Below are 26,209 nucleotides of genomic sequence, written 5' to 3'. Positions count from 1 at the left end.
GCTCACCTTTTGGCAAGTTGATTCAATTCGTGTACCTACTGAGAATAGCAATTTATTATCTGTAAAATAACTCTTCATTTTCTAATTATTTTTTCCCAAAACTGGTCCAGGTTAACGAGGTTCTACGGTATGTAGTATATGTAAGAATCTCAAATGTAAGCGAGACCTGGCATAAAAGGATCCTCCAAGTAAAACCACCATGGATGTCGGAAACTCAGAGAGGGTGACCTAGACTTAAAGGTGGCATTTTATAACCAGATATTTCACTACTTGGAATCATTTTAGAATTATTTTAGTTTCACTGTGGCAAATTCTTGAAACAATTATCAGGATCATGACTCAAGTTTTCAGACACTCAAATTTGATTCTTCAAGGAGTACCTGGAGTTCAAATCTATGATCTCAAGAATAAGGAATAAAGTTTTTTTTTCCTCAAGGTAAGCCAGAGAAATTTAAGTTTTAAGGTAACTTTTGTTTTATTTTAAAATAATGTTTTCTGAAGTACTAAACAAACAGATACATGCATTTCCTAGCTTCTGGAGATAATCTAGTCCTCGCTAACTATACAGTAATATTGAATACCTGATTTACCTTCAAATCTTTCATTAGTACATATTTCTACTTTTATTGCTGCACACCATTAACAAATGGCAATGCGTAGTGGTGGTAAAGAACGTATACAGAAAAACTATCATTTTGTTATTTGTTTCTAGTTATTTCCAACTACACTAATATTGTCAAATGTATGTCTTAAACATTGAGGTTCATGTCATACTCAAGGGCACGTGGTACACATTACAGTGAAATTTGTTGAAGTACATATTTTTATTTAAGTACATTAATTGTTGTAGGATTGCATTAATGAAATGAGTTTTGACTGAACTCCATTGAAAAATTTAATTTTCTTTTATTAAAAAATTTTCAACCATAAGGAAATATATTCCCGATTACAAAAATTCATAAATATGTACGTTTACTCCTTGGACCTCTCTTTCTTGTTCTTCGCTAGCTTCTCGTACTTGGACTTGCTGTTGTACCACAGCAAGAACGGAATCAACAGCGACGGCAGTGTCATGACTGCAAATGTTGCCCAGTCCAACTGAAACAAATCAAGGACAGAAAGAATGCATAGACGAAATAGAAATTAATTCACAGCTTCAAGGACTCGCAGAATAGAGATTGTACAAAGAAAAAAAACATGCAAAAAGAAAAATGTGTAATTTTTTTTGTTGGACTCGGGCAGCAGGAGACTACCCATTTTGTGTCTCAATAGTCTTCGCATAGCTCAAATGGTGATTCTAATTAGGGTCTCTTTCTTCTTCGCCATTTAAACAGAGCTGCCTGCATATTCTAGGCTTGAGCGAAAACCCACACTAAATCTCTAACTGCCATTGCACTTACTACTAACAGCTACAAAGTGAAGTATAAACTACAGTAAACTCCCGGTATACCGCGCCCCAATAGATCGCGGAATCGGGTATATCGCGGGTCAAACCATGTCCCCCAATCAGAAATGAATAATAATAATAATAATAATAATAACAGTAGAACCTCGTTAATTCGTGATGGTCGGGACCGAGATAATCACGGATTACTGAATTTCACGGACTAGCGATTAAAAGCCCGGAAGGTCTTGTCAAGCTTCTCAGACACCGGCGTGCAGCTGGGTTAAGGCCAAGGTCATGTGATGTAACATCTACCGAGGCTTACTGCGCCTTGGCAGCAGATGGATGAAAAATAGTAAACTCTCCATTATTTGTGTTAATTTGGACCCGCCGATGCCCGGATAATTAAAATCCTGTAAAAAAAAAAGTAATAAACCCGGATAATCCGTTCACGGCAAGGGCCGTCTTCGAATTAGTCTCGGCTTAAAAAAATACGGCACTGCCTAGCCATTAGTTCACAGTCATTTACAACAGCCGAAGAGAGAAAGATAAGATCGTGCTGAACTTGCACACATAAATTTTGGGTAGCCCCCCCCCCCCCCTCCTCCTACTCATCGCACTTCGTCCAGCCGAATGCCAGCCAGACACGTCACTCGCCAGGCGCTTGCCGTGCGTTGGCGGGTGGAAACAAACAAAGGGAGACGGGAAGCAGAAGTCAGGACATCCCCCTCAAGTTTAAAGAGTGACAAATGTGACAGCTGAAAGGGGGACGACACAAAGGGTCGGTACAAAGAGCGTTGCAGAGTTTGGCGGCCCATGCGAAGGCTTGCAGTGTTTGCCGGCCGCCGGCCCGCGTGACGTTAATTTTAAGCGCTGACAATTTTTACTTCTCTTTTTTTTTCTGCACTTTTAAATCGTCCCGGATTATCTGATTCCCGAATTAGCGCGTCACGGATTAACGAGTTTCTACTGTAATAATAATGGAATAAATTGACAGCCGATTAGGATAATTTTGCGTTGTAACTCACAAACTAAGCATCGGGCAGAAAAAAGCCTAGTCGTAGAAAATGTCCGCAGTGAAATTCTAAACAAGATACCTCCGTACATTATTCCTCTATCTTGTAGTGTTTTCAAATTATGGTCCAATACAGACCAGTGTTATTTTCTGGAACACTAGTTCTTAACATTTTTTTTAACCCACAAATAAAGCATCGGAAAGGGGACCCGATAAAGCCCACCGTCCAGCGACATCATCCAGCGTGACTCGGCTGGGGATTGATGTTGGATAGGCTTGGTTGACGGCAAGCGCTGGGAGGGGAGAGGCGAGCCGAGAATATGCGACCAAGACACCCAGGTAGACGGAGGAGTAGAATATAAGCGCCAGTGATGAGAGGGGCGATTAAGCCGAAAGGGGGGATGTCTGGTGACCTTGAGTAGTTCACTCATTTCCGTCGGCACACTTCTCGTGTTCACGTGTGTTGACAAGCGGAGACATATAAATGTTTTGTTATAACTTGAACCTACAGACGTAATATTATTCGTTGTATTATACACGTTCATCTTTTTACTTTGGTATAATGTTTTAACATTAAATAGTAAAGTAAATCAGCTAGCGTATTTTTAATCTTTGCCGAGGAATTCCCAGTGGTCCAATACTTACGTGAACCATACTGTACCACTTTTGCCGTGAGGTAGTAAACAAGCCCCGGAAATGTTTATGTGTAGCGGCCTCCCGACCTTTAACCAGAGGCTGGGGAATATAACACTTGCCGATCCAAGCCACACACACTCAGCAACTCGACACAGTGTTTGATGGAATAAGTAAAGACAACGTTTAACAGACTTTTTAATACGGCGCCACTGATTGCGCTAAAATTATTTTGGCGCAATTTTTGTATCCCACATGTGACCATTTATAATTTACTGTAAGCATGGATAACAAAGTTTAACCACTTTACACGATAGACGATTCTTTATTTTATATTGTACTAATGCTAGAATCGTTTTTCACGTATCTGCTGCATACTTCTGCAAAAGACACGCTGTCTGTAAGTACGTAAATCTAGAATTTTTATTTTGTCAATCAAACTCGGTACTTTGCGATTCATATTCGATTTGAAGTATTACTATGGCATTTCTATTTAGAAGACTTTGACCACAGAATCGTGTGTAACCGCACGCACTGCACTTACTTTGTTACGGACACTCAGACGAAGCAGATACTGTGGCTGACACCACGAGACTGGCAGCAGCTTGTGTGCCGCACGTGTGTATGGCGGCGTGTGGCGCACTCGTAGGCCGTGCGACAAACTGTGCGCGGCATGCGGAAAAAAAAATTCAACATTTAATATTTATCTTTAAAATTTATTATTTTTATTTTTTCACCCGCGTTTAGTGAAAACTGCGAATGCAAAGTCCGCACAAAGGCGGACCGTCTATACTGTGCGTGCTTGCCGACCTATTAGAACACAGGCGGTGTTTTATGCCTTTTGACCTTGGTCACATCGAAACATCGCGGTTATGCAACAACGCGGGTAAAAGTTATGTCCCCCGACAACCGCGTTAAATAGGGAGTGTACTGTATATCTCAGTTATAAAAAATAAAAATATCACAAATTTTTACACTAACACCTGAAATGTAACAATTTTATCTGGATGAAATAGGTTATGTTTTAGTGTGGGCCTTAAAACAGTACGAAGTGTTATGCCATCCATTCTTACTAATTGGAAAGAGTAACTTTTTACCTGAATATAATGCTATGATTCTTACCAAAACTACATATAAACTAAAAGTGGGGGTCATGTTATAATCACAAAGTTGAAAAACTACAGGCTCTGCCCCTCAAATATGTCACTTGGGCCACTTTAAACCACTGTTAATTAATACAGTAAAATCTTTTTGTATGCTTCAGCAAACAAATTTTGTTTGGCTATAACACGAAGAGGTAAGAAAACCTGTACAAATGCACCATACATACCACATGAGGTGAGAATTTCTTGTCGTAGTCTCTAAAGGCAACGATGCCTCCTTCTCCTGGTTCACTCGTCAATGCCTCCTGCAACTGACATTTAAAAAGGACTTCAAAGCAAGAAAGGATACTCGATACTGTATTAACACAAACCTTTTTTAAACACAAATTTACTGAACAAAGTTCTTTCACTGAGAAATAACTTGGATTATGCACAGTGACACAAAAGGGCAGCAATATTGGACCGCTATTTAAATAATCCAAACAACAAAACCCTACCATAATGCCTATATTTTAATCTAAATACTGTTTACTACAATATATTCACAACTATGTTGACAGTGAACTGGATAACATTTTTAACATATTACCATATTAGATCTTATAAGCAGTTTACTAACTCCACAGTGCTGCTTAAGCAGGTTTTGTGAACAGGCTATAACAGTCACCCTTGCAGTTATTACATTAGGTAGCTTCAACTTGTACATGTGGAACAGTTGCTGGTGAATGCAGTAATGGGGTGTAAAATTCTGTTAACAGCTGTAATATTTCTATAAACCACTCTTAATGATGTAATTTAAATAAAAACATTTTAAATTAATTTCGCAACTTATTCTTATCACAACAATGCAATCGCAGAGACGGTGCGACTATTCGGCCAGTACCTCGCACAACAACTGACGAAACTCAGCTTATCACAAAACTTACAGTACAAATCAATTACATAAATGGGGACTTCCCCAAAAAGCTGCCTTGCTATTGGCTACATCTCTTATACTTAAAATAATTATTCAGTGCTTTCCTGCTCAGTGGGCCTTCCCCTGGTTCTATCACCTGTCTCTGTCCTCCACTCACACCCAGGTCTCTTTATAATCTAATACACAATTCGGGGATTACCCAGTCCTGGCGAACGTCTGTCTCAATCTTATTGTAAATCATTTCGGTGCCGCTGTGTCGCAGCATGTCTTTCTTTCTTCCACCAGACCCATTCTCCCACGATCCAAACACGTTACTATCGCATCGCACTAAGTTTAATATAATAGGCTTGAAAGTAATGCAAATAATAGTAATAATAGCAACAAAAACTTACACAATCTTTTACAACCACTATATTACAATAAGTGAATATATGTGAGCACATTTGAGCCAGAATAACAAATGCAAGGAAGGTATTGAATTCAATTTTTAAAAATAGCTCTTAAATAAAAATAATGAAAAAAATTAAACAAATCAACATGGCAGTAATATCCAAAAGGTTTAAATTTTCAAAAAAAAAAAAAAAACACGAATGTAAATGCACGCAGGTACCTCGGTGGCATCCTCGGTAGCCTTGTAAGTGACGTCTGCAGCAGTGAAGTTGAAGTAGCCGTATCGCTTGGGCCGCACGACCACCACGTGGGACACGTTGGTGCCCGGGGCGACGCGGTCCAGCCGCATGCTCAGCTGCCCGCCCACCACATCGAACGAGTCCGCGGCGAAACTGCTGTCCGTCAGCTGCACGTTCAGGGCCGCACTGGAGCCCACGTTGTAGATGGTGTACTGAGAAACACACGACAAGTGTGCCCACTGTATAAACCAGTGGTTCTCAAACGCCTTAAAATCCTACAAATACAAATTTTTTTGAGAAATATGTTATAATTATGAATGGACCAATCAAATCCTTACATGGAATACCACAGGACACACCAGAGCACCCTGATACACTCTTTTTAGAACCACTAGTTCAACTTTGTAGGAGTTAACGTTTACAGCAACATTTAAACCTAACACAAGCATTTAATTTCGGTCTTCTTTTAACTATCCTGTAAGATTTCCGGCTCAATTCTAATATTTGATACCGGATTCCTATTAGTTGAGAATCATGGAGTGGAAATGAATGACATCATGAAAATAACCAATGATAATAAACTGAATGGTATAATGAATGAAAATATAGTATTTAATATTGACAACAGCGAAAAAAAAAAATAGCTTCATGGAAAAAACAAATGAATGATAGTGAGTTTTGGAGCGATAGTAGAATTGAATATCATAAATTGAATACCTAAATAAGTACACAATAAGCATTAAGTAGGCAATAAGAAATTTATTGGATAAGCAGACTAGAGCAGGGAATTACTTATACTATACTTATACAAATACTAAAAGAGAAAAAATCTTTAAACCAGCATTTTTAGTATAAAAGCACTTTGAGCCACTCGTATTCAGACTTTTTCAGGTGTATTGGTATTAGGTTTGAAACTATGTTATTTGATAATCCACCACACAAACTCACATACAGCAAAGTTAATTTCCTATACAGCATGTGTAAATTGATTTCCTTAATGCTGGAATCACAATGCCCCGACGGCCCCAACACGACAGGCCCGACAAGTTCAATAGCCAATGAAAAACAAGCTCGCCGTGGCGTCAGCCCGACAAAATACGCACCCCGACGGCCCGCAAGGAATAGATTCTATTTCTAATTTCGTCATGTCGGGCTGCCCGACAGAAAAGAAAACGGCAACGGAAAGGAAACAGTACAGAACTAAATTTCAAAAATATTTACCTAATTGGTAAATCTTTTTGCTGAAAAGTGAAATTTCGTTTTATGTGTGGGTGAATTGAAAAATTTGTAGCTTGCCTTAGTCTGTTTGTATAAACATAAACAGATATTATCGTGTTTATGGTTAAAGACGTTATTTTAGAATCCATCTTTTAACATTTCGTTTTTTTTTAATTCTTCACACAGCTAACATCAGGAGTATTTTTCTGTCCCTCACTGACATATCTTTATCTTGTTTCCTTGTAACTATAATAAACTACTCTTAGTTTTACGAATCAAATTAACTTTACTTTGTATCGCAGACGACTAAATGTTTTTTTGCACTTCAACTGTCAATAATAAATAAAAGAGCCTACTTTGTTTTTAGCGCATTCTATAGGTAATGCATTTTAATTGTAGTATTTAGCTTGCCATGATTTGCTGAAGGCCAAATTGAAAATCGTCGGGGCATTGTGACCCAACGCTTTTAAATCTGTCGTGCTGAGATGCTGCACGACAGTTTGTCGGGCCTGTCGTGTCAGACCCGTCGGGGCATTGTGATTCCAGCTTAACACCTGACAGTATTTTATATAGCAGCTGCTATTTACTTGAATTTACTTAGATTTTCTAAGAGTGTGCTATGCGTGTTTACTAATATAGCACTTAACCAAACTGAATTATTACCTTCACAATAATGTCCATGTCTTCAACTAAAAACTTATTTAGAATCTGTTTGGAAATCAGAAGCCGTGCTGAACTTTCTTCTTCTTCACTGCTCTTAACTGCCACCAAAGCTCCAAGACATATTATAAAAATACTGGTCTTCATTCTATAATTAAATGTACAAAAACAAAATGTTACACATCAAACATACAAATGTGTGCATTAAGCAATTGCGATTAGAACACAAAATATTACTTAACCTCTAACTCAAATACACACCTAACTTTCAATTCAGACTCACACCGAAAAATACCCCATGCACTCGACGTGGACAAACAGGAGGAGAATTCACCTTATGTTACGTATGTTACTTGTTCACATTTGAAAGTTCGACTGCCAACTCACAACAACAAATCATTTCCATAGATAATAAAACAGAAAATCTTACCACGTCACCAAAGTAAATAGTCTCAGTATATAATGAGAAGTTATAATAGCCGGTATTCGGAAGTAACAAAAATAAATAATAGATGTTAAATTTCTACTCCCGTACCCTAATAGTATGACGCGAACCCCGCTACCTCTATGAAAATTTACGTGATTTTAATGTTTGGAATCTCAGGGTAAGTTTGGCCTTGTGGCTAGAGGTAGTGGTTTAACGCAGTATAGCCCCCCAAACTGTTATGGCCACTCGGGACGCCTGAAAGAGAACACGAAAATACTGATTGATGTCTGATGAATTTATTACGGCACAGCACTATACATAGTGCTGCCCGTTCTGGCCATAAAGGTTGCCCCGAATTGAATCGTCACACGCGCGTCCACTCACTCAATGGCGGCACACGGTTTCATTACGCGAGAAGATCATACACTTGCACACGATGCGGGGATTATAGAATAAACCCTAACATGACATACTATAACCTGACTAATAAAACAACTCACAATTAAACACTATGTATTACACTGGGCTAATAACAAGTAGGCCCGTAACTCCGGCGACTCTACCTGACTCTTAGACTTGTCCCAACAATTGACTCGTTATTAAGTTTGATTGCATATGTTACCGACTGGCTGCCCCGTACGGGCTGAAACTAGTTAGCCGGTTGGCTAGGTTATTGCGTGAAGCGCCGACATAACATCTCGTAGACCACCCACAGCACTGACGACAGTCTTCGTGCCCTCCTAGATGTAGAGGCCATACCTGTCCACCGACGTGGGCCTCAGAGAGGTATGTTCCCCTATTGCACCGTCAGTGAAGTGTTTACGATCAGGGACGCACCCGCGTGCGCCCTAGGACGTCCGTAGACATTTATGTGTTTGTAAATATTTATACTATTTACCTGGGAATTGTAGTGTCATCATGTACATTTTAATTAATCACGAGTATCCACGATTTTATATCATTTGTAACTTAACAGAACTCTCAAGTCCTAAATTGTGTCTAAGATTGTACGAATACTTAACTTTTCAGTTAATTCTGAACTAATTAATTAATTTGTGTTTACATTTTGCCATTTACCGTTCGATTACTTGTAGTGTCGTTTCTTAAATAATCAAGTGATTTCTTACAAGTGCTATGCTTAGTAATGTAAACCGCAGCCTGGCCCGCCGCGAGACGAGTCTCTCCCACGCTGGCCTATTTCCCCTTCCCCTCCTCAGCGGCCCGCGCGCCCAGTGCGCGGACGGGCGGAGGAGGTAGTGGCTAGCCAGACTCGGGGACGAGCAGACGTGTGTTCGCTCCGCTCCGCACGGGACGCGCGTAGCACGGTGTCCGTGCTCGTTATCAGTATAATTCGCTACGGGACTGCACCGCAGTCGTGTCGAGCCGGGTCCGAATTAGTTTGCACCACAGAACTTTCTTAGCTAGACCGTTTCGTCACGGACCTATCTCCGCATACGTATCCGGCCGCGTATGCGCTACTTCGCACTGCTGAACTTTCTTAGCCAGTACGTTGCATCACAGAACCATCTCCACAGACGTATCAGGCCGTGTATGCGCTATTTCGCAATGCTGAACTTTCTTAGCCAGTATGTTTCGTCACAGAACCACCTCTGCAGACATATCAGGCCACGTATGCGCAACTTTACACAGCTGAACTTTCGTAACCAGTACGTTGTGTCACGGGACTGCATCCACGGACACATCGAGTCGCGTTTTGTTGTCAAGAGTGTATTTCCGGGAGTCTGGGTTGCTGCGAGGGAGAACACTCGTTCTGCAACGTGTCGGCCAGGCTGTGACAGGGTCTTTCAACGGAATAAAGGAGCTCGTGAAAACGGACAGCAACATCTTCTCCTTGCTACCAGCCACATTTCCTTCTACCTACGCAAATTTCCCTCCCGGTCCCAGATGTCACGGTCCCGGCCACATTGGCCTGAACTCCACATCTCACCGACTGGAGCTACGCAGGCAAATCAGGGCGAGTCTCAGGACAATCTGAAACAGGGACATAGGGACCGCAGGCCGAGGGACGTCAGTACTCATGTATTATGACGAACGCTTGTCTTGGAGCACTGAATAATTTAAGTAAAATACTACATGGTAAGTCGAGGCCGACCACGGAACTGTAAGAAAACGATTGAGAAAGATTATAACTATTGAAACTACATATCGGTGAAAACAAAAATTGCTAATCCCGTGTTGCGCGGAGGCTGCTGGCCTCTATGAGCTCCGGAAGGATACTGCCGCTCTCACATCGCGCGACCCCCCTCCCTCGCCTTTAGACCCGCGGAAACGTGTGATTTTCGCGGGAAACTGAACCGGCCAGGTTCGGGACAAGGCGCACAGTGAAACATAATATTGAAAGAAATGAAATATTAAATAATGAAAATAATGTCTAATAATATTGTATGGAAAAATATATACATTACATTTGTTGAAGTTCGGCGGAGGGATATTCCACACCTGGCCGGATCCTTCCGGCGACGTAGCACTTGTTACCAGGCGTTCGCCTCGTTGCACTCTCTACACTTTGGTGCGCACACGAGCGCGTTCGCTGCACACGCCTTCGTGAAACGTTGATAAGGCATAGCGGTCTATGCGACGTAGAAAAGCATTGGCGGTCGGCGTCAAGTAATCATAGTGCTCGATAGGAAACGGCCAATCCCTTATTTTTAGGCAACGTATTTTGGTGTCCTAACCATTTCTGTTCTATTGCCAAATTTCCGCGCATTCATAGTGTTCATATTTTCGTGATTTCGACCAGATGGCTGAACCGCATCTGGTGACATTAACTCGTCTATAGTTTTCTTTGTTTTTTGTGGCTATCGGGAGATGTGCCACACGTTGGGCGCCATTTGCCATTACCCGGCCTCTGTAGAAGGCCCAGGAAGTACCTGACGGGCGCTAAGGGCGTCGCGGTGCTGCTGTTGTCCGGAAGGGGGGGGGGGCGCAAGGCTTGTGGGACACTAGGCCGTTGGTGATGGGTCGCAGGTACTCTACCCCCGCGTGCCCCACCAGTTACGCAACTGGGAATCTACCCTGAGACTCCCTACTTGGCTATGAGGCCGCTCGGCCGTGTGGAGGACGGAATTGTGCGGAATAATCGTAGACGACACATTTTATATTAAATTGTCTTTTAATCTACGGACTTCTCCGGTGGTACGTATGGGTACGCTCTACTCCCTACACATACACTACGCGGTGGCAGAACCGCTACAAAATCTATGATAATGTGCTATGCAGTGTCTGAGCCTTTAAACAATTACACTAACACACTATAGAAGTATTTGAGAAGCCCTCAGTAGAAAGGAATTTTATGTTTATTATTTTTACTTCTTACCACTATGACTTTGTCTTAGCCCGGTTATGAATTATATTTACAAGTATTGTTTCTCTATGGTCAGGTCAATTTTGTTTTACTCTTTAATTTTTTTTATGTTTTATTTTGTTTTATCTAAGTACTAATTTTATGAAATGTCTTTGCAAACATTTGTTAAACGGCGACGAATAGTAAATGAGCTTGCACATTTTAATAGTGTTTTGGGGTCATGACTGAGTAAAGAGGATATGTGATTGGACGCTTGACTGCGCATGTATTTTATTTAAACAATTTAGTAATTTTCAGTGAGATTTCGGAGTGTGTTCAATACAGTAAACTTTAACTGTTTTAAAAAAAATTGGAACTTTAGTTTCTATTCTACTATCATGGAAGAATGATTAGAGAGAGAGAGCTCCGTGATTTATTCATAAAAGAATGTAAGAATATCACGTAAAACATTGGAACGACGACTGAATAGCTAGAATATACGTGAAAATGATGATTTTGTGACAAATGCCCGGACTATGCAATGAAGAAGAGATAGTTACCGATGTTCGGAGCTCTACTAAAGAATCGACGACGACGATAGGTTTTTGACTAATAGCCTAAATAGAACTAGATCAACGAATAATTAAGAAGAAAAAGGAAACGACTATCAATCTTCGAGATGGAAGGAGTTCAACGGCTGTAGACGGCATCGTAGACGGTGTACCGGAGGGCATCAGTCTTCTAGACGACTCCAGGTGACCGACGCCAGTCCTGCGGGAGTACCAGCAGCACGAGAGAAGGTGCATCGAGACAGAGACCCAACCAGCGACATCGGAGGAGAGACTGAGATCTAACCAGCAACATCGGAGTAGACAGAGGTTCGGAGAGGTTTTCCACAGCCTCTTGGTCTTGTAACGACGCGACGAGGTTTGTCTGCCCAATCCCCGAATTAACAAGAACAGCGAGAAGGTACCTGTCCTATTCTAATGGCAAGATATCTTAAACCATGATGTTTACGATCAAGACTTAATTTGAAACTCGCAAAACCAACTTAATACGATTTAACTACATACTTAAAGACTTGTAGCTTGTACATACTGGACCTGGCTAACTTACATTAATCAGTAATATGTACGAGATCGAAGTTAAAGTCTGTTAAAGTCATTAATTGTTTTGAATGTTTAAAGAATAGCCCCAGGTCCAGAAGTCTTGAGATATATTGATCTACCGAAAGAAACTGAGCTAGTAGCAACAAAAAAAGACTAATTTGCCAGGTAAAATGTGTTCTATAAGATTTAAAATATTGACTGATAACCAAACCACTATTCAGTGATTTAATTACATAAAACGTAATTAATTCTGAAAGACATTTAAGTATGACTGATATTGAAATTTTGTTTAATGAAAAACCTATTTAAATATGAATAATTGTCCCAAAGGTGTTTGGATGTTGCTCGCTAATCATTGACTCTGTCACTTTTCATGTTACATTTGAATATGTTGCAAAAGAGTATTGTCACCCATACAACCATACTTTTGACCCTAGTAAAAAGTTAAATTTTCATTATATCTTTTATTTTTCCGATTGATAACCATACTTGCATATCATGTGTATGTTAAACCAGAGAGAAAGAATTATTTAGCTTTGGCTGTCTTGAAAAGAATAAGTAATTTTTATTACACGGAGATCAGCATTCATAGAGAAGTTAATGCTTTTAAACACACTATCAGTTAAGGAATATTGTTTTAGTCATTATATTTGTTGATTTTAAGGTCAGAATACTTACACCAAAGAGGAGACATACTGCTAAGAAAATTACGACATTTTATTTTCTAATATTCACACAGAGTCAAACTACACCAGTACATACAACCTGAGAATAATTTATTTTCATTACCAACGTAACAAGACATATTCTATTTAATATTCTGTAGAGGTTAGTAGTTGTGCTACATACACAATCACAACACTAGTACTTTATAGAGTGTTACAGGCGCCCAACTATAACACATTTTACATCAGAGATTTTGGCATTTAAGGAAATATACTCAATAGAGTAATTCTGGTCACTCAACGGTGGCGCACCCTTTTAGAAATTTTGGTCACTCATCCTTGGTGTTGTCTGAAAAGGAAGAAAAAAAAAGGGAAATTCTGAAAACACTTCAACACACTGATTACAAAACAAAACACGACACTAACATAACACTGTATATTTGCCGCGGCAGTCTCGCGGGAACGTGATTACTAGTTCGCTGGAGACGGCCAGCGCCTAAAGTTAATTGTCTTAGGAGGGCTCAATGAGTGTCATCCTAAATTCTATTCTACACTTACGTGAGGTTGCAGCTGGCAGGCGTATGTGCGGCGATCTTAGCGAAAACAAGTTGGCTGGAGTCGCCTGGAGTCGGCCAGTGCCGTAAATTGTGTGGTCCGCGACGGGGTGCGGAATCACCAAGGAAACGGCCGAGATAACCCCGGGTTCGCGAATACACGCCGAGTCTACGTGAGCAGCAATAAATTAAAAAAGTTTGGATATTAAATCAAGCACAGAGTGAATAATCGGTGGAACAAAATTGAAGGCTGCTCACAGACACACGTCTTGACCCGACGCGGAGTGGTTGGAGACTCTGAACATGGCCACCTCACAAGGGAGGGAAACTTTCACCTCCTTGTGATTTGGCGCCAAAAACTTATATCAACTTAACTTGCTCCATTATAAACAAAAAACATGTTCAAGGTGCTCAGATAAAGGGTAGCACCTGGTAATTGGGTGCTTAAGGCTTAACATCTGTTTTATAGTATTTAATTATTTGAATTGTGGCATCAAGTTGGCGACTGTAAATTTATTAACATATTGTCTCACTGTGAACTGTTTTAGTTGGATTTATCATAATCTGACTCGATAATTGTCACTGGCACTTTAATTTAGGCCAGTGGCCGTGGTGACTGGTAATGAGGTTCGTTGTCTACTCCGTGCGTGCGGTGCTCGCATGGAGTAGCTACGACGTACATGTTTAATGCCTGTGAATTAATAATTGTGTCCTAATGTCTTGTTCGTTAATTGTTGTATGGGGTCGAGCCCCCGGGGTTTCATGCCCTGAAGTTTATTTGAGTCTAGTGGGGTCATGCGCGAGGCACTTGCCTGACTCATTCCCGCTGGGGTAAGGGTGCACTTCGAAAACGGGATCTGGTACTAGCGGTGCGGAGCACGGGCTTAGAGGCCATGGTCGGGACGACGTTAGACTGAAATCAGTTTCTAGCCTCGTGCAGTGGAACAGTTTATTAAAATGGTTGCTTTTTCATTACCTAACAGGGTTTGGGTTTGAACATGTTTTGAAATATAGTCTGCGAGTTAGATTACGGTTGTATCCCAACAAGGTAGTGTTTATTCGCTAATTTACCCGTCTTGGAATACCGCTCAACGTAAGGTGCCATGACCCCCAACATCAACTTATCTCAGTCACCCCAGAAGTTTCCAAGGAGGTGCCACATCTCTTCACATAACACTCGCAGCTTCGGATACAGCAGTGCCAGTTGTTTTTGACAGCAGCAAATGATGGTTCGCATGGCTGGCATTTTAGGGACAAGCCAGAACATCACTATATGCTTAGCTTCCACTGTTGCAACACCAAGGGGCTTGCTCTGCTGATGACAATGGAGTTACTGTCCCCTAATGCCATCTCTTGCAAGTGTGGGGTATTATATCGCTGAGGCACTGATTTTTAGCGAAGATACACGGCTCACGTAGCCAGTAATTTATAGACATCTCTAACTTCGCATCAACCGGAAGTCCCAAGTTGCAGAGGTGGTGCCACATCTCATAACATCACACCCCACAGCCTCTGCTGCAGCAGTGCTAATTGCTCACACAACACATTGTGACTCATGCAGATGACATTCCCAGGAGCATTCAGGACCATCACATCATGCCCAGCACCTTCTGCTACAGTAGCGCCAGGTCGCTTACACCGTAGCATCTGGTGACTAGTACAGCTGGTATTCCCAGGGGCAGTTATGGCCATTACATCATGCCCAGCATCCTCTGCTGCAGCATCACCATGTGGCTGGCACAACAGCACTTGGTGGCTTGAGTGACCTACCATCCAAAAACCTGGCGCTGCTTTGCGCCGAACTGCCTATGGACCCCAATAGTTTTCACCACCAGCCAGAAAAAAATACCAGCTCAAGCCTAGACTAGGAAGGCAAGGCACTGCACTTAATCTCACTGAGATATCATTTAGGTGTAAAGAGTGCCGAGAACCACCCCCCTTCCTAGCAGATATCAAACCAACACTGTGTCACAACCCATTAGAGGCAAAGATCATGAGAACCCAGCACAATATGTTCAGCAAAGGGAACAGATCTGGCGGTCGCAGGGTGAACACAGTAGGGCAATGATTCTTGGGGAAGCAGGCTAGATGGTGGAGTAACTATGAAGGACTATATGGCACCTGGGAAGAGTTCACATTGGGTTCATGGACTGCTTTGGTAATTAACCCAAAATGGAAGAAGTCAAAAGATTTCTTCTCCAGAAAGGGAAACTCTTCGAAAGACTGCAGCCAGTAAAAGTATCCAGGAGCTGTTCATTACCTTAGTAAAATTAATATGGCCTAAAATATTGAAGTTTCTAAGATACACATATCCAAGGGATGTCAGAACACCTTAGTCTTCCACCTCCATAAAACAAGTTTGCCTGTAACTTGGGGCTTCCCGACCGATAAAATAGGGCCAACAAAGGCAAAATTAAACAAGAACCTAGCTACCGAAAAAAGTTTATTGAAATGTTGGCACTGTCCAGAACAACACTTCCGCCGAGACTGTCCAGTGCTCTATCAAATCCTTAATCAGGAAGGATCCTGGAAAGTTAAATCAGTGCCCACCAATGCTACCACTGATTTCTTAGGAAACAATCCCAGACTCTACCAGAAATTACCCCGTACCAGGGTATTATGTGAACCCAGCACAATCCCTTCACTAACTAATACAAGTCGAGGTGCAAATGAACCTACAGCTTACTCATGCCCTTATCGACTTTAAGCAGCCACCAACGGTTTTGTGAGCAAATATGTAATTCTTACATCAGGGACCCGAAACTGTGCAACTGGCTCAACAAGGAGCCACCATTGCCGTCACCCGGGCTCTGTAGAAGGCCCGGGAAGTACCTGACGGGCGCTACGGGCGTCGCGGTGCTGCTGTTGTCAGGGGGGCGGGGCGCCAGGCTAGTGGGACACTGGGCTGTTGGTGATGGGTCGTGGGTACTCTGCCTCCGCGTGCCCCGCCAGGTACGCGGCTGGAAATCTACCCTGAAACTCCCTACTTGGCTATGAGGCCGCTCGGCCGTGTGGAGGACGGAATTGTGCGAATAATCGTAGATGACACAGTTTATATTAAATTGGTTTTTAATCCAAGTACTTCTCCAGTGGTACGCATGGGTACGCTGTACTCCCTACACATACACTACGCGGTGGCAGAACCGCTACAAAAGCTAGGATAATGCGCTATGCGGCGTCTGAGCCGTTGTACTATTACACAAACACACTGTGATTACAATACAAAACACGACACTAACATAACACTGTGAATTTGCCGCTGCAGTCTCACGGGGACGTGATTACTAGTTCGCCGGAGACGACCAGCGCTGAAAGTTAATTGTCTTAGGAGGGCTGAATGAGCATGATCCCAAATTCTATTCTACACTTACGTGAGGTTGTAGCCAGCAGGCGTATCGCTGAGATCTTAACGAAAACGAGTTGGCTGGAGTCGGCCAGTGCCGTAAGTTTTGTGGTCCACGACGCGGTGCGGAATCACCAAGAAAATGGTCGGGATAAACCCAGCTCCACGAAATACACGCCGAGTCTGTGAGCAGCAATGAGTTAAAAAGGTTTGGTTATTAAATCAAGTGCAGAGTGAACGATCGGCGTAAGAAAATTGAAGGCTGCTCACAGACACACGACTTGACCCGGCACGGAGTGGTTGGAGACTGCCGAACATGGCCGCCTCGCAAGGAAGGGAAACTTTCACCTCCTTTGTGAGTCGGTGCCAAAAACTTATATCAACTTAATTTGCTCTATGATAAGCTGAAAACACATTCCAGGTGCTCAATTACAAGGTAGCACCTGGTAATTGGGTGCTTAAGTCTTAAAAACTGTTTTATAGTACCTTGACGTCCCTCGGGTTGCGGTCCCTAAGTCCCTGTTGCGAATTGTCCTGAGACTCGCCCTGATTTACCGCGTAGCTCCAGTCGGAGAGAAATTGGAGTCAGGCCAACGTGGCCGGGACCTGGAAACGTGTGACCGGGAGGGAAATTTGCGTAGGTAGAAGGAAATGTTGAAGGTTGCAAGGAGAAGTCGTTGTTGTCTGTTTCACGAGCTCCTTTATTCCTCAGAAGCTCTATCGCAGCCTGGCCAACGCGTTGCGGGACAAGCTTCCTCCCTTGCCTCGACCCAGGACTCCCGGAAATACACTGGTGACAACCGGAATGCGACTCGATGTGACTGCGGAGGCAGTCCCGTGACGAAACGTATAGTTGCTTGCGGTTATACATGATAAGATAGGCACTGAAAAATATATACCAAAATATTTAAAGGCAAATTATTTAAGAATTACGAACATTATATAAATTACTTCAAAAAACATAAACACAAGTTAAGAACTATTACAAAGTATTATACAAAACGTAATTAAAACAGGAAATACACTAACACGGTAATTACAAGATAACAGGAATTATTTACAAACAAGTATTTGGTTAAGGACGTTCCAGGGCGCAGGCTGGTGCGTCCCTGATCGTAATCACCACACTGCACTTCGCTTAATGCAAGAGAGGACGCTGACGAGGCATAACAGCCTGCAGGAGCAGAGGAGACACTTGGGTCGACGTCAAATGCCTCCCCTCCGACGAGGCCGTTATGTCCGTCAACGCCTCTCATTTACCCGCATGGATGTGATACACTGGGCCGTTGCACTGGAGCACTAACCTGGTGAGTCCTGCGCCCTCGTGTTGTCAGTGCGGACCGTACCTGTCGCTATGGGGGCGGCCGAGGTGGGCGACGGTGGCAGCATCGCGGTGCCTTCAGCGTCAGGTGGCGGTACGCCCAAGGTGGCATGCGTGGTGGGCGGAAGAAACTTGGCATCTCCAGCGGCGCATGTGGCAAGCGGCAACGACGCTCCCAAGGTGGCACGCGTGGGGGCAGAAGGGGTGTGGCTCCTTCAGCGGTGTGCGTGGCAGGCGACGGAGTCGCTCCCAAGGTGGCACGCATAGTGGGCGGAAGGAACGTGGCACCATCAGCAGCGGGCGTGGCATGCGGCAGCATCGCTCCCAAGGTGGCACGCATGGTGGGCAGAAGGGGCGTGTCACCTTCAGCAGCGCGCGTTGCAGGCGGCGGCGTCACTCCCAAGATGGCACGAGTGGCGGGCGGAAGGAGCGTGGCACCTCTAGCGATGCGCGTGGCAGGCCGCGGTGTCGCTCCCATGTGGCAGGCGTGGCGGGCGGAAGGGGCGTGGCACCTTCAGTGGCGCGCTTGACAGGCAGAAAGGGCGTGGCACCTTTAGCGGTGCGTGTGGAATGCATAGGTGGCATGCCCACAGTGGCATGCAGGGCGGCTGTTGTGGCATGCCCGTGGTAACGTGCGTGACTGACGTGAGTGGCACACCCTTGGTGACGTGCGCTGCAGATGAGAGTGGCATGCTCTGGGTGATGTGCGTTGAGGATGTGAGTGGCACGCCCTCGGTGACGTGCGCTGTGGATGTAAGTGGCACGCCCTTGGTGACGTGAGCGGCGAACGTGAATTGAACGTCCTGGGTGACGTGTGCTGCAGATGTGAGTGGTACGCCCTGGGTGATGTGCGTGGCTTACGTGAGTGGCACACCCTTGGTAACGTGCATGACTGGAGTGAGTGGCACGCCCTCGGTGACATGCGCGAGCGGTTGTGGCAGCACGGCCGGTTCACACTGCGTCAGCCCCCTTTGAGCCCCTATGGCAGTTGGGGGCGGCAACGTCGGGGGCGGCGTGTCTGATTCATCCTTCCGTATCCACCCGGATGCCGCGTGCCAGTTGTACCTCAGGGGCTGGACAGGTGCGGCTTCCTCCGTCTGCAGCTATGTTTTTCCGCTCGGCGTCTCCACCCCATATGGCGGGGCGGTGTCGGAGGCGGTGTCGGAGGCGGCGTCGTCAGCTTCGGTTGCAGTGGCATCGGGAGTGTCGTCATCTCACTCCGTGACATTGTGAGCAACGTGTCGGCGTCCGCCCAGTGTGACCACTCGACTCTCGTGGTCGTTTGGTCCCTGGGAGTTGCGCATGTGTGAACCTCCGGGGGCGGCGTCGTGTCACTTGCGGCAACACCCACACACAGCTTCGCTCGGCACTGGTCAAACGTTAAGCCGGACATCCATGCCTCTTCTCGCGCGACCAGATGTGAACACTCCTCGTGCCACAGATTCCCGCATGCCTCACAGATCCACCCATCAGGTGTCCCGCCGGGGCATGAATCCGCACCGCACATTGTCATGCCATACGCCCGGTATTCGAAGCCAAATCCACACTCATAATTTGCGAAGTGCTCGCAACTCTCGCCTGGCTCTGGAAAGTCCGCGTTCGCCCAGGACTCAATCGCTTCCTGGAAGTCGTCCATGCTTATCGTGAGTAAACTTAGCTCATCGGTAATACAGTCTGCGTCTTCCCACGGCGTTATCTTGCGCCGAAGATCCTTACTGCGTCGCGGTCTCAGGTTTGTGGCGCTCCCACGTGCGTTATCTCACGCCAACTATCCTTGCCGCGCTGCCCGCCGTCTCTGGTTTGAGCCGTTCCCGCGCCGCGTTATCTCTCGCCGACGTATCGAGTTCGCGCCACTCTCACACAGTGCGTCCGCACCTGCTTCTGTCCTATCTACGTGCGTTTACGTACATTTACGTGCATTTACGTGTGTTAACGTCCTGGCCACACTAGTTGGGCGCCATGACATCCCTCGGCCTGGGGTTACTAAGTCCCTGTTGTGAATTGTCCTGAGACTCGCCCTGATTTGCCCGCGTAGCTCCAGTTGGAGAGAGAGTGGAGTTCAGGCCTACGTGGCCGGGACCGTTAATTATAGAACCAGGAGGAAAATTTATGTAGGTTGAAGGAAAGGGAAATGGTAGCAAGGAGAAGATGTTGCTGTCTGTTTCCACGAGCTTCTTTATTCCGTGTAGAATCCTATCGTAGCCTAGTTGGCATGTTGCGGAACGAACGTCCTCCCTCGCCGCGACCCGGACTCCCGGAAATAAACTCTTGGCAACAAAACGAGGCCCGGTGTGACCGCGAATGCAGTCCTGTGGCGAATCGTACCAGTTACGATAGTTCAGTAGTGCTACGTAACACATACACGGCCCGTTACATATGCGGAGAATAGTTCTGTGACGAAACGTACTGACTCAGAAAATTCTGCAGTTCGAAGTAGCACACACGCGGCCTGTTACGTATGCGGAGGTAGTTCTGTAACGATACGTACTGACTAAGAAATGTAAGATGTTATGTTGGCAACATGTTAACCAACATCCGGGCGGCCATGTTGTGTGGCAGGGAGAATGAAAACGTGTAAGATTGTACAGACGTGCAATTAAAGACTCAAGATGATAAAACTGCAGTGAACTTCTTATTTATAACATGGTATCAGGCGCGGGGTTATTTGTGTTCGTATTGCGAATGTAGAAAGTTCGTTCGGCTCGCCATCAAGACCAAAATGGACAAGTTTGCGAAACCACCTGATCACCTTTGTGTCGAGGGTAACCTAGACAAAAACTGGACCTTTTGGAAGCAAAAATTCAACCTGTATCTGCAAGTTTTAAAGATAAAAGATGATGCCGAGATCCCACGAGTTGCACTCTTACTTAATGCTATCGGAGATAAAGGGATTGAGATTTACAACTCATTCAACCTCGTTGAAACTGAACGGGAGAAGTTTGAAACAGTGATTGCACGATTTGATAAGTACTGTTCGCCACGGAAGAATTTGCTGTATCATCGGTTTCAGTTCTTGACTTCGAGGAGGCCAGAAGGTATGGCAATAGAACAGTTTGTTACTGATCTTAAAAATCTTTCACGCGTGTGTGAGTTCGGCCAGCAAGAAAGTTTTTTGTGCCGGGACATATTAGTGGCGGGAATTAACGACTCTGTTATGCAAGAGAAGCTGCTGCAAGGTGGAGACGACTTGACTCTTGACAAAGCTGTAGATGTGTGCCGGTCTGTTGAAGCAAGTCGTATTCACCTCAAAGCCATGCAAGGCACCACAGGGAATCCAAATGCAAGTTCATCTAAGGATGTATTGTCAGTTCAGTCACCCCAAAGTCTGGGAAAATCAGGTTATGTTAGGCAACAGCCCAGTCGTAATTGTGGTTATTGTGGATACAATCATGGACGTGAGAAGCAGTGCCCGGCTTTTAATAAAACATGTGCTAAATGTCACCAGAAAAATCATTTTGCAGCAGTGTGTAAGAAACCATCGGCCCGTCAACAATCTACAGATCATAGTAAACACAATATGCAGCCTAACCTACGTCAAGCCAATGCTGTCTCTGTGGATGTAGAATCACTGTCACATCAAGATGAAACAGTCTATAATCCTAATCAGTACCTATATATATCTGAAGTTGGTGTACCCACTCCTCGTGATAATCAGTCATGGTGGGAACCAATCACTGTTGTCTCCACAGTTGTACAATTCAAGCTTGACACGGCTGCGCAAGTCAACACATTGCCGCTTGTTCTGCTCGATAAACTTGGTGTAGGTGATAATCACATTCAGAAGAACGGCCCAGTTTTGCGAGCATATGGGGAGTTTGAAATACCTCACTTAGGGTCTATCACACTGCCATGTGTTGTGCGCAATAATCTACATTACCTACAGTTTGAAGTTGTGGACGTTCCTAAAGCTGTTCCTCTTCTGGGTTTGGAAGCTTGCCAGAAACTGCACCTGGTCCAGCGTGTCAGTGCTATCAATCAACATTTTGGATCATCTAAGGAGGACTTACTACATGAGTTCCAAGATGTATTTACAGGATTAGGAAAGTTTCCTGGTAAGCCACTTACTATTCATGTTGATCCTAATGCATCTCCAGTTGCTAACCCTTGTCGGAGAGTTCCACGTAGTTTATTTGATAGACTGAAGATAGCTTTGACAGAACTTGAGAAGGCGGGTGTCATCACCAAAGTAACCAGTCCGACGGCATGGGTAAACAATCTGGTGATAGTTGAAAAACCAAATGGGGACCTGAGAATATGTCTTGATCCCAATAGCCTTAATAAAGCCATTCAGCGGGAAATGCATCCTATTCCCTCTCCAGAAGACCTCGCCTCAAGACTGGCAGGGTTCAAGTACTATGCAACATGTGATTTGTCTAATGGTTTTTTACAGGTCACTCTTGATGAGGCCAGCTCAGAGCTGTGTTGTTTTGTAACACCGTTTGGGAGGTTTAAATTTAATCGCCTACCTTTTGGAATTAGTTGTGCTCCTGAGATATTTCAGAGGAAAACAACTGAGATATTTGGTGATATTGATGGAGTTGAGATATACTTTGATGACATTATTATGAGAGCAAACACTCAGTCTGATTTAGAGTCAATAGTTCGTAAGGTGTTGTGCAGAGCTAGAGAATGTAATGTCAAGCTTAATAAATCTAAGTTTCAGTATCAAGCATCTCGTGTAAGCTATGTTGGAAATGTAATCTCTGCACAAGGTATTGAGCCAGAAACAAAACATGTTGAAGCTATTGTGTCCATGCCAGTGCCCTGTAATAAGACAGAGTTGTTACGTTTTCTTGGCTTAGTAAAGTATGTAGGAAGATTCATTCCTAATCTAGCAAAAGTCTCTGCTCCTTTGCGACTCCTTACTCACAGCGATGAACCTTGGCAGTGGTCAGGTGAACAGGATTCAGCATTTGAATTGCTGAAAAATCTCATTTCTTCTGCACCTGTTTTAGGGGTCTATGACCCAAGCCTGGAACTCATAATCCAAACTGATGCATCCTCTCTGGGAATAGGCTGCTGTGCCTTACAGAATGACAAGCCGATTGCATTTGCATCAAGGAGTCTAACTAGCTCTGAACAGAAGTGGGCACCAATTGAAATGGAATTTTTGGCTGTAAAATTTGCTTGTGAAAGGTTTCATGAATTTACGTATGGGAGGCCAGTAACAGTTCACAGTGATCATAAACCACTTGTAGGCATCATGAATAAGGACTTAAATGTGTTGACACCTCACATTCAGAATATTAGGCTTAAATTGCTGCGATATTCAGTAACAGTTGTCCACAAACCAGGGTCTGAAATGTATGTTGCAGATGCTTTGTCTCGGGCATTTCTGAGTAGTGATGATAGCTCCCATGACGACTTGCAGTTTTCAGTTCATTCATTGGTGTCCAATCTACCCATGTCTGAAGAAAAAAAAGAGCAGTTCAGAGAAGCTACAGCACAGGATCCCCAACTCTCGGCCCTCATGAAGGTTATTTCTGATGGCTGGCCTGTTTCAAAACAGTTGTTACCTGATTCCTGTAAAATGTTTTGGAGGTTAAAGCATTTGTTGGAAGTAGTAGATGGCTTGATTTTTGTTGGGTTAAAAATATTTGTGCCTGCATCTCTGAGACCAGCCATGCTATCTTTAATCCATGAAACTCACTTTGGGATCAGTAAATGTAAAGCCAGAGCCAGAGAGGCACTTTACTGGCCTAATATGTCCCAGGACATTGAAATACTTGTTGGTAGATGTGAAGTTTGTCAAACCTATCAAAGATGCAACACTAAGGAGCCGTTGTTGCCACATCCAATACCTGACCGGCCTTGGGCTCATTTGGGGATGGATATCTTACAGTTCGCAGGGAAGAATTTCTTAGTTGTCATCGATTACTACTCTAAATGGTTAGAAGTGAAACTTCTTACAGATAAATCATCAACTGAAGTAATCAAACAGTTGGAACATGTTTTTGCTAGTTTAGGTAGTCCAGATTTAATTGTCTCTGATAATGTGCCTTTCAACAGTTATGAATTTAAGAAATTTGCTGAATGTTGGAATTTTAAAGTTCAAACCACTAGTCCACACTACCCTCAGTCTAATGGGCTTGCTGAAAAAGCAGTGGATATTACAAAGCGTATGTTACGGAAGGTATCAGGGTGTAAAATCCCCTTATCTCTAGCACTACTTGAATACAGAAATACTCCTATTCCTGGTATTCAACTGTCCCCAGCTCAAATGCTGTTGCACCGTCGATTGAAGTCCAAAATTCCCACTCACTCAGATCTGCTTAAACCACACATTCATGCTGATGTTCCTGATAGATTACAGGCACGTCAGGAGAGTCAGAAGTTGTACTTTGATAGGGGTGCGAAAGCCCTCCCTGAATTGCATCCAAATCAGTTTGTTAGAGTTCAACAAGGTAATATGTGGAACCCAGCCACTATTGTTAGTAAATATGATACACCTCGCTCATATTTGCTTAAGACGTTAGATGGCACTGTCTACCGGAGAAACAGAAAACACTTAAGGACAGTACCTGGCTTTGTATATAATGTGCCTTCAGGTTGTGATACTGACTTGCCAAGAGACTGTGAAAGTGCTACTTCTATTATTGAACTGGGTTCTGATTCCGTCAGTGGTAGTGAAGAAACAATGCTCGATTCATTGCCAACCCTTAGGCCAGGAAGGGCTATTAGAAGGCCTCGCTATTTAGAGGATTATGTACATTAGTTGTAGACATATGGAAATGTAAACAGTCACAGTTGCATGTGAGCTACCTAATTGTAGTGTTTTGTATGTAAACTTGAAATGTAAACAGATACTGTTGTTGAGCCATGTAACTATGTGAACTGGTTGTAGTTTATTGGGTGTAAATTTTGTATGTTTTTAGTGTCAATCCATATATAGTAAAGGAGATGTAAGATGTTATGTTGGCAACATGTTAACCAACATCCGGGCGGCCATGTTGTGTGGCAGGGAGAATGAAAACGTGTAAGATTGTACAGACGTGCAATTAAAGACTCAAGATGATAAAACTGCAGTGAACTTCTTATTTATAACAAGAAAGTTATACTGCTAGCGAACTACGAAACCGTGCTACACAGGGGCGCCCGCAGGGGGTGGGGGGGGGGCCAGCAGGGGCAGTTGCCCCCCCTGAGATTTTGAGTGAAAAATATGTTTAACATATAATTTGAAGAAAATTACACATAAATTATTAACAACTGCAACGGTAATTAATTATTGTTCAAAATAATTGGATGATCGACGATCGAAGCTGGATGATATGTCAACTCAGCTGCCGGCTGCCACTCTAGTCTGAGACTCCCCACCTCCACGGTCTCTTCCCGCCCGCTCCCACATCCTACACCATGCCGGACATCGCTCACATTCCGTTGCCCGCCGTAGAGTACTAGCGCCTAAAGACAGGCTCGTACTATGCGCCAGAATCTTTCTGCGCATGCGCGACAGGCCTAGTGGAGGAGGGGAAGGTGAAGCGAGGACGGTGTGGAAGAGTTGAAGGGATGGGGAGCGCGGAACTTGGAAATAATATAAAAAAAGAGTGCACGTATAATGACCTTGGAAAGGGTCAGGGAGAGCCCTATCTGAAAAGAAATTTGCACATTTTTCTAACACTTCGAAGGCATCAGCGCGAGAATCACCCTTACAATGTGGATGCGCCAACAAACATACAGTCTAAATGATATAAGAGAACATGTATACGCCTGGAATCACAAACCACAGAGGCAGTGATGCGTGTTGAGAATGATAATGTAACGTCCAAGCCCCTTGACGTAAGTTTTCTGTAACACAAAAATTCTTATTTGATCATTTTTTCAACTCCCTTCCCGAAATAAATTTCTATGGTGCCACTGAGTCCGCCCTCTTAATATCTATACATAGTCAGTGACACTAAAAGGTAATTTTTACACTGTAAAGACATATG

The 26,209-nt window shown here is 43.8% G+C and overlaps 1 protein-coding gene across 2 annotated transcripts; it reads right to left on the bottom strand.

The window, feature by feature from the left end:
- Positions 1–886: 886 nt before the first annotated feature.
- Positions 887–7,963, bottom strand: LOC134541964 (translocon-associated protein subunit beta). Of its 2 annotated transcripts, none has more exons than XM_063385725.1 (5): positions 7,820–7,963; positions 7,562–7,706; positions 5,662–5,892; positions 4,363–4,446; positions 887–1,098 (listed from the first exon to the last, which is right to left on the bottom strand). In XM_063385725.1, the coding sequence occupies exons 2-5, from the start codon at positions 7,703–7,705 to the stop codon at positions 973–975; spliced, it is 585 nt and encodes a 194-aa protein (XP_063241795.1). In that variant the 5' UTR covers position 7,706; positions 7,820–7,963; the 3' UTR covers positions 887–972. The 2 variants fall into 2 exon arrangements, with proteins under 2 accessions (XP_063241795.1, XP_063241796.1); XM_063385726.1 differs by having other exon boundaries at positions 7,893–7,941.
- Positions 7,964–26,209: the final 18,246 nt, after the last annotated feature.

The sequence above is a fragment of the Bacillus rossius genome (assembly GCF_032445375.1).
Source record: "Bacillus rossius redtenbacheri isolate Brsri chromosome 4 unlocalized genomic scaffold, Brsri_v3 Brsri_v3_scf4_2, whole genome shotgun sequence".
Lineage (NCBI taxonomy): Eukaryota > Metazoa > Arthropoda > Insecta > Phasmatodea > Bacillidae > Bacillus > Bacillus rossius.
The sequence above is the reverse complement of the archived record's forward strand: the minus strand, read 5'-3'. Positions and strand labels throughout refer to the sequence as shown.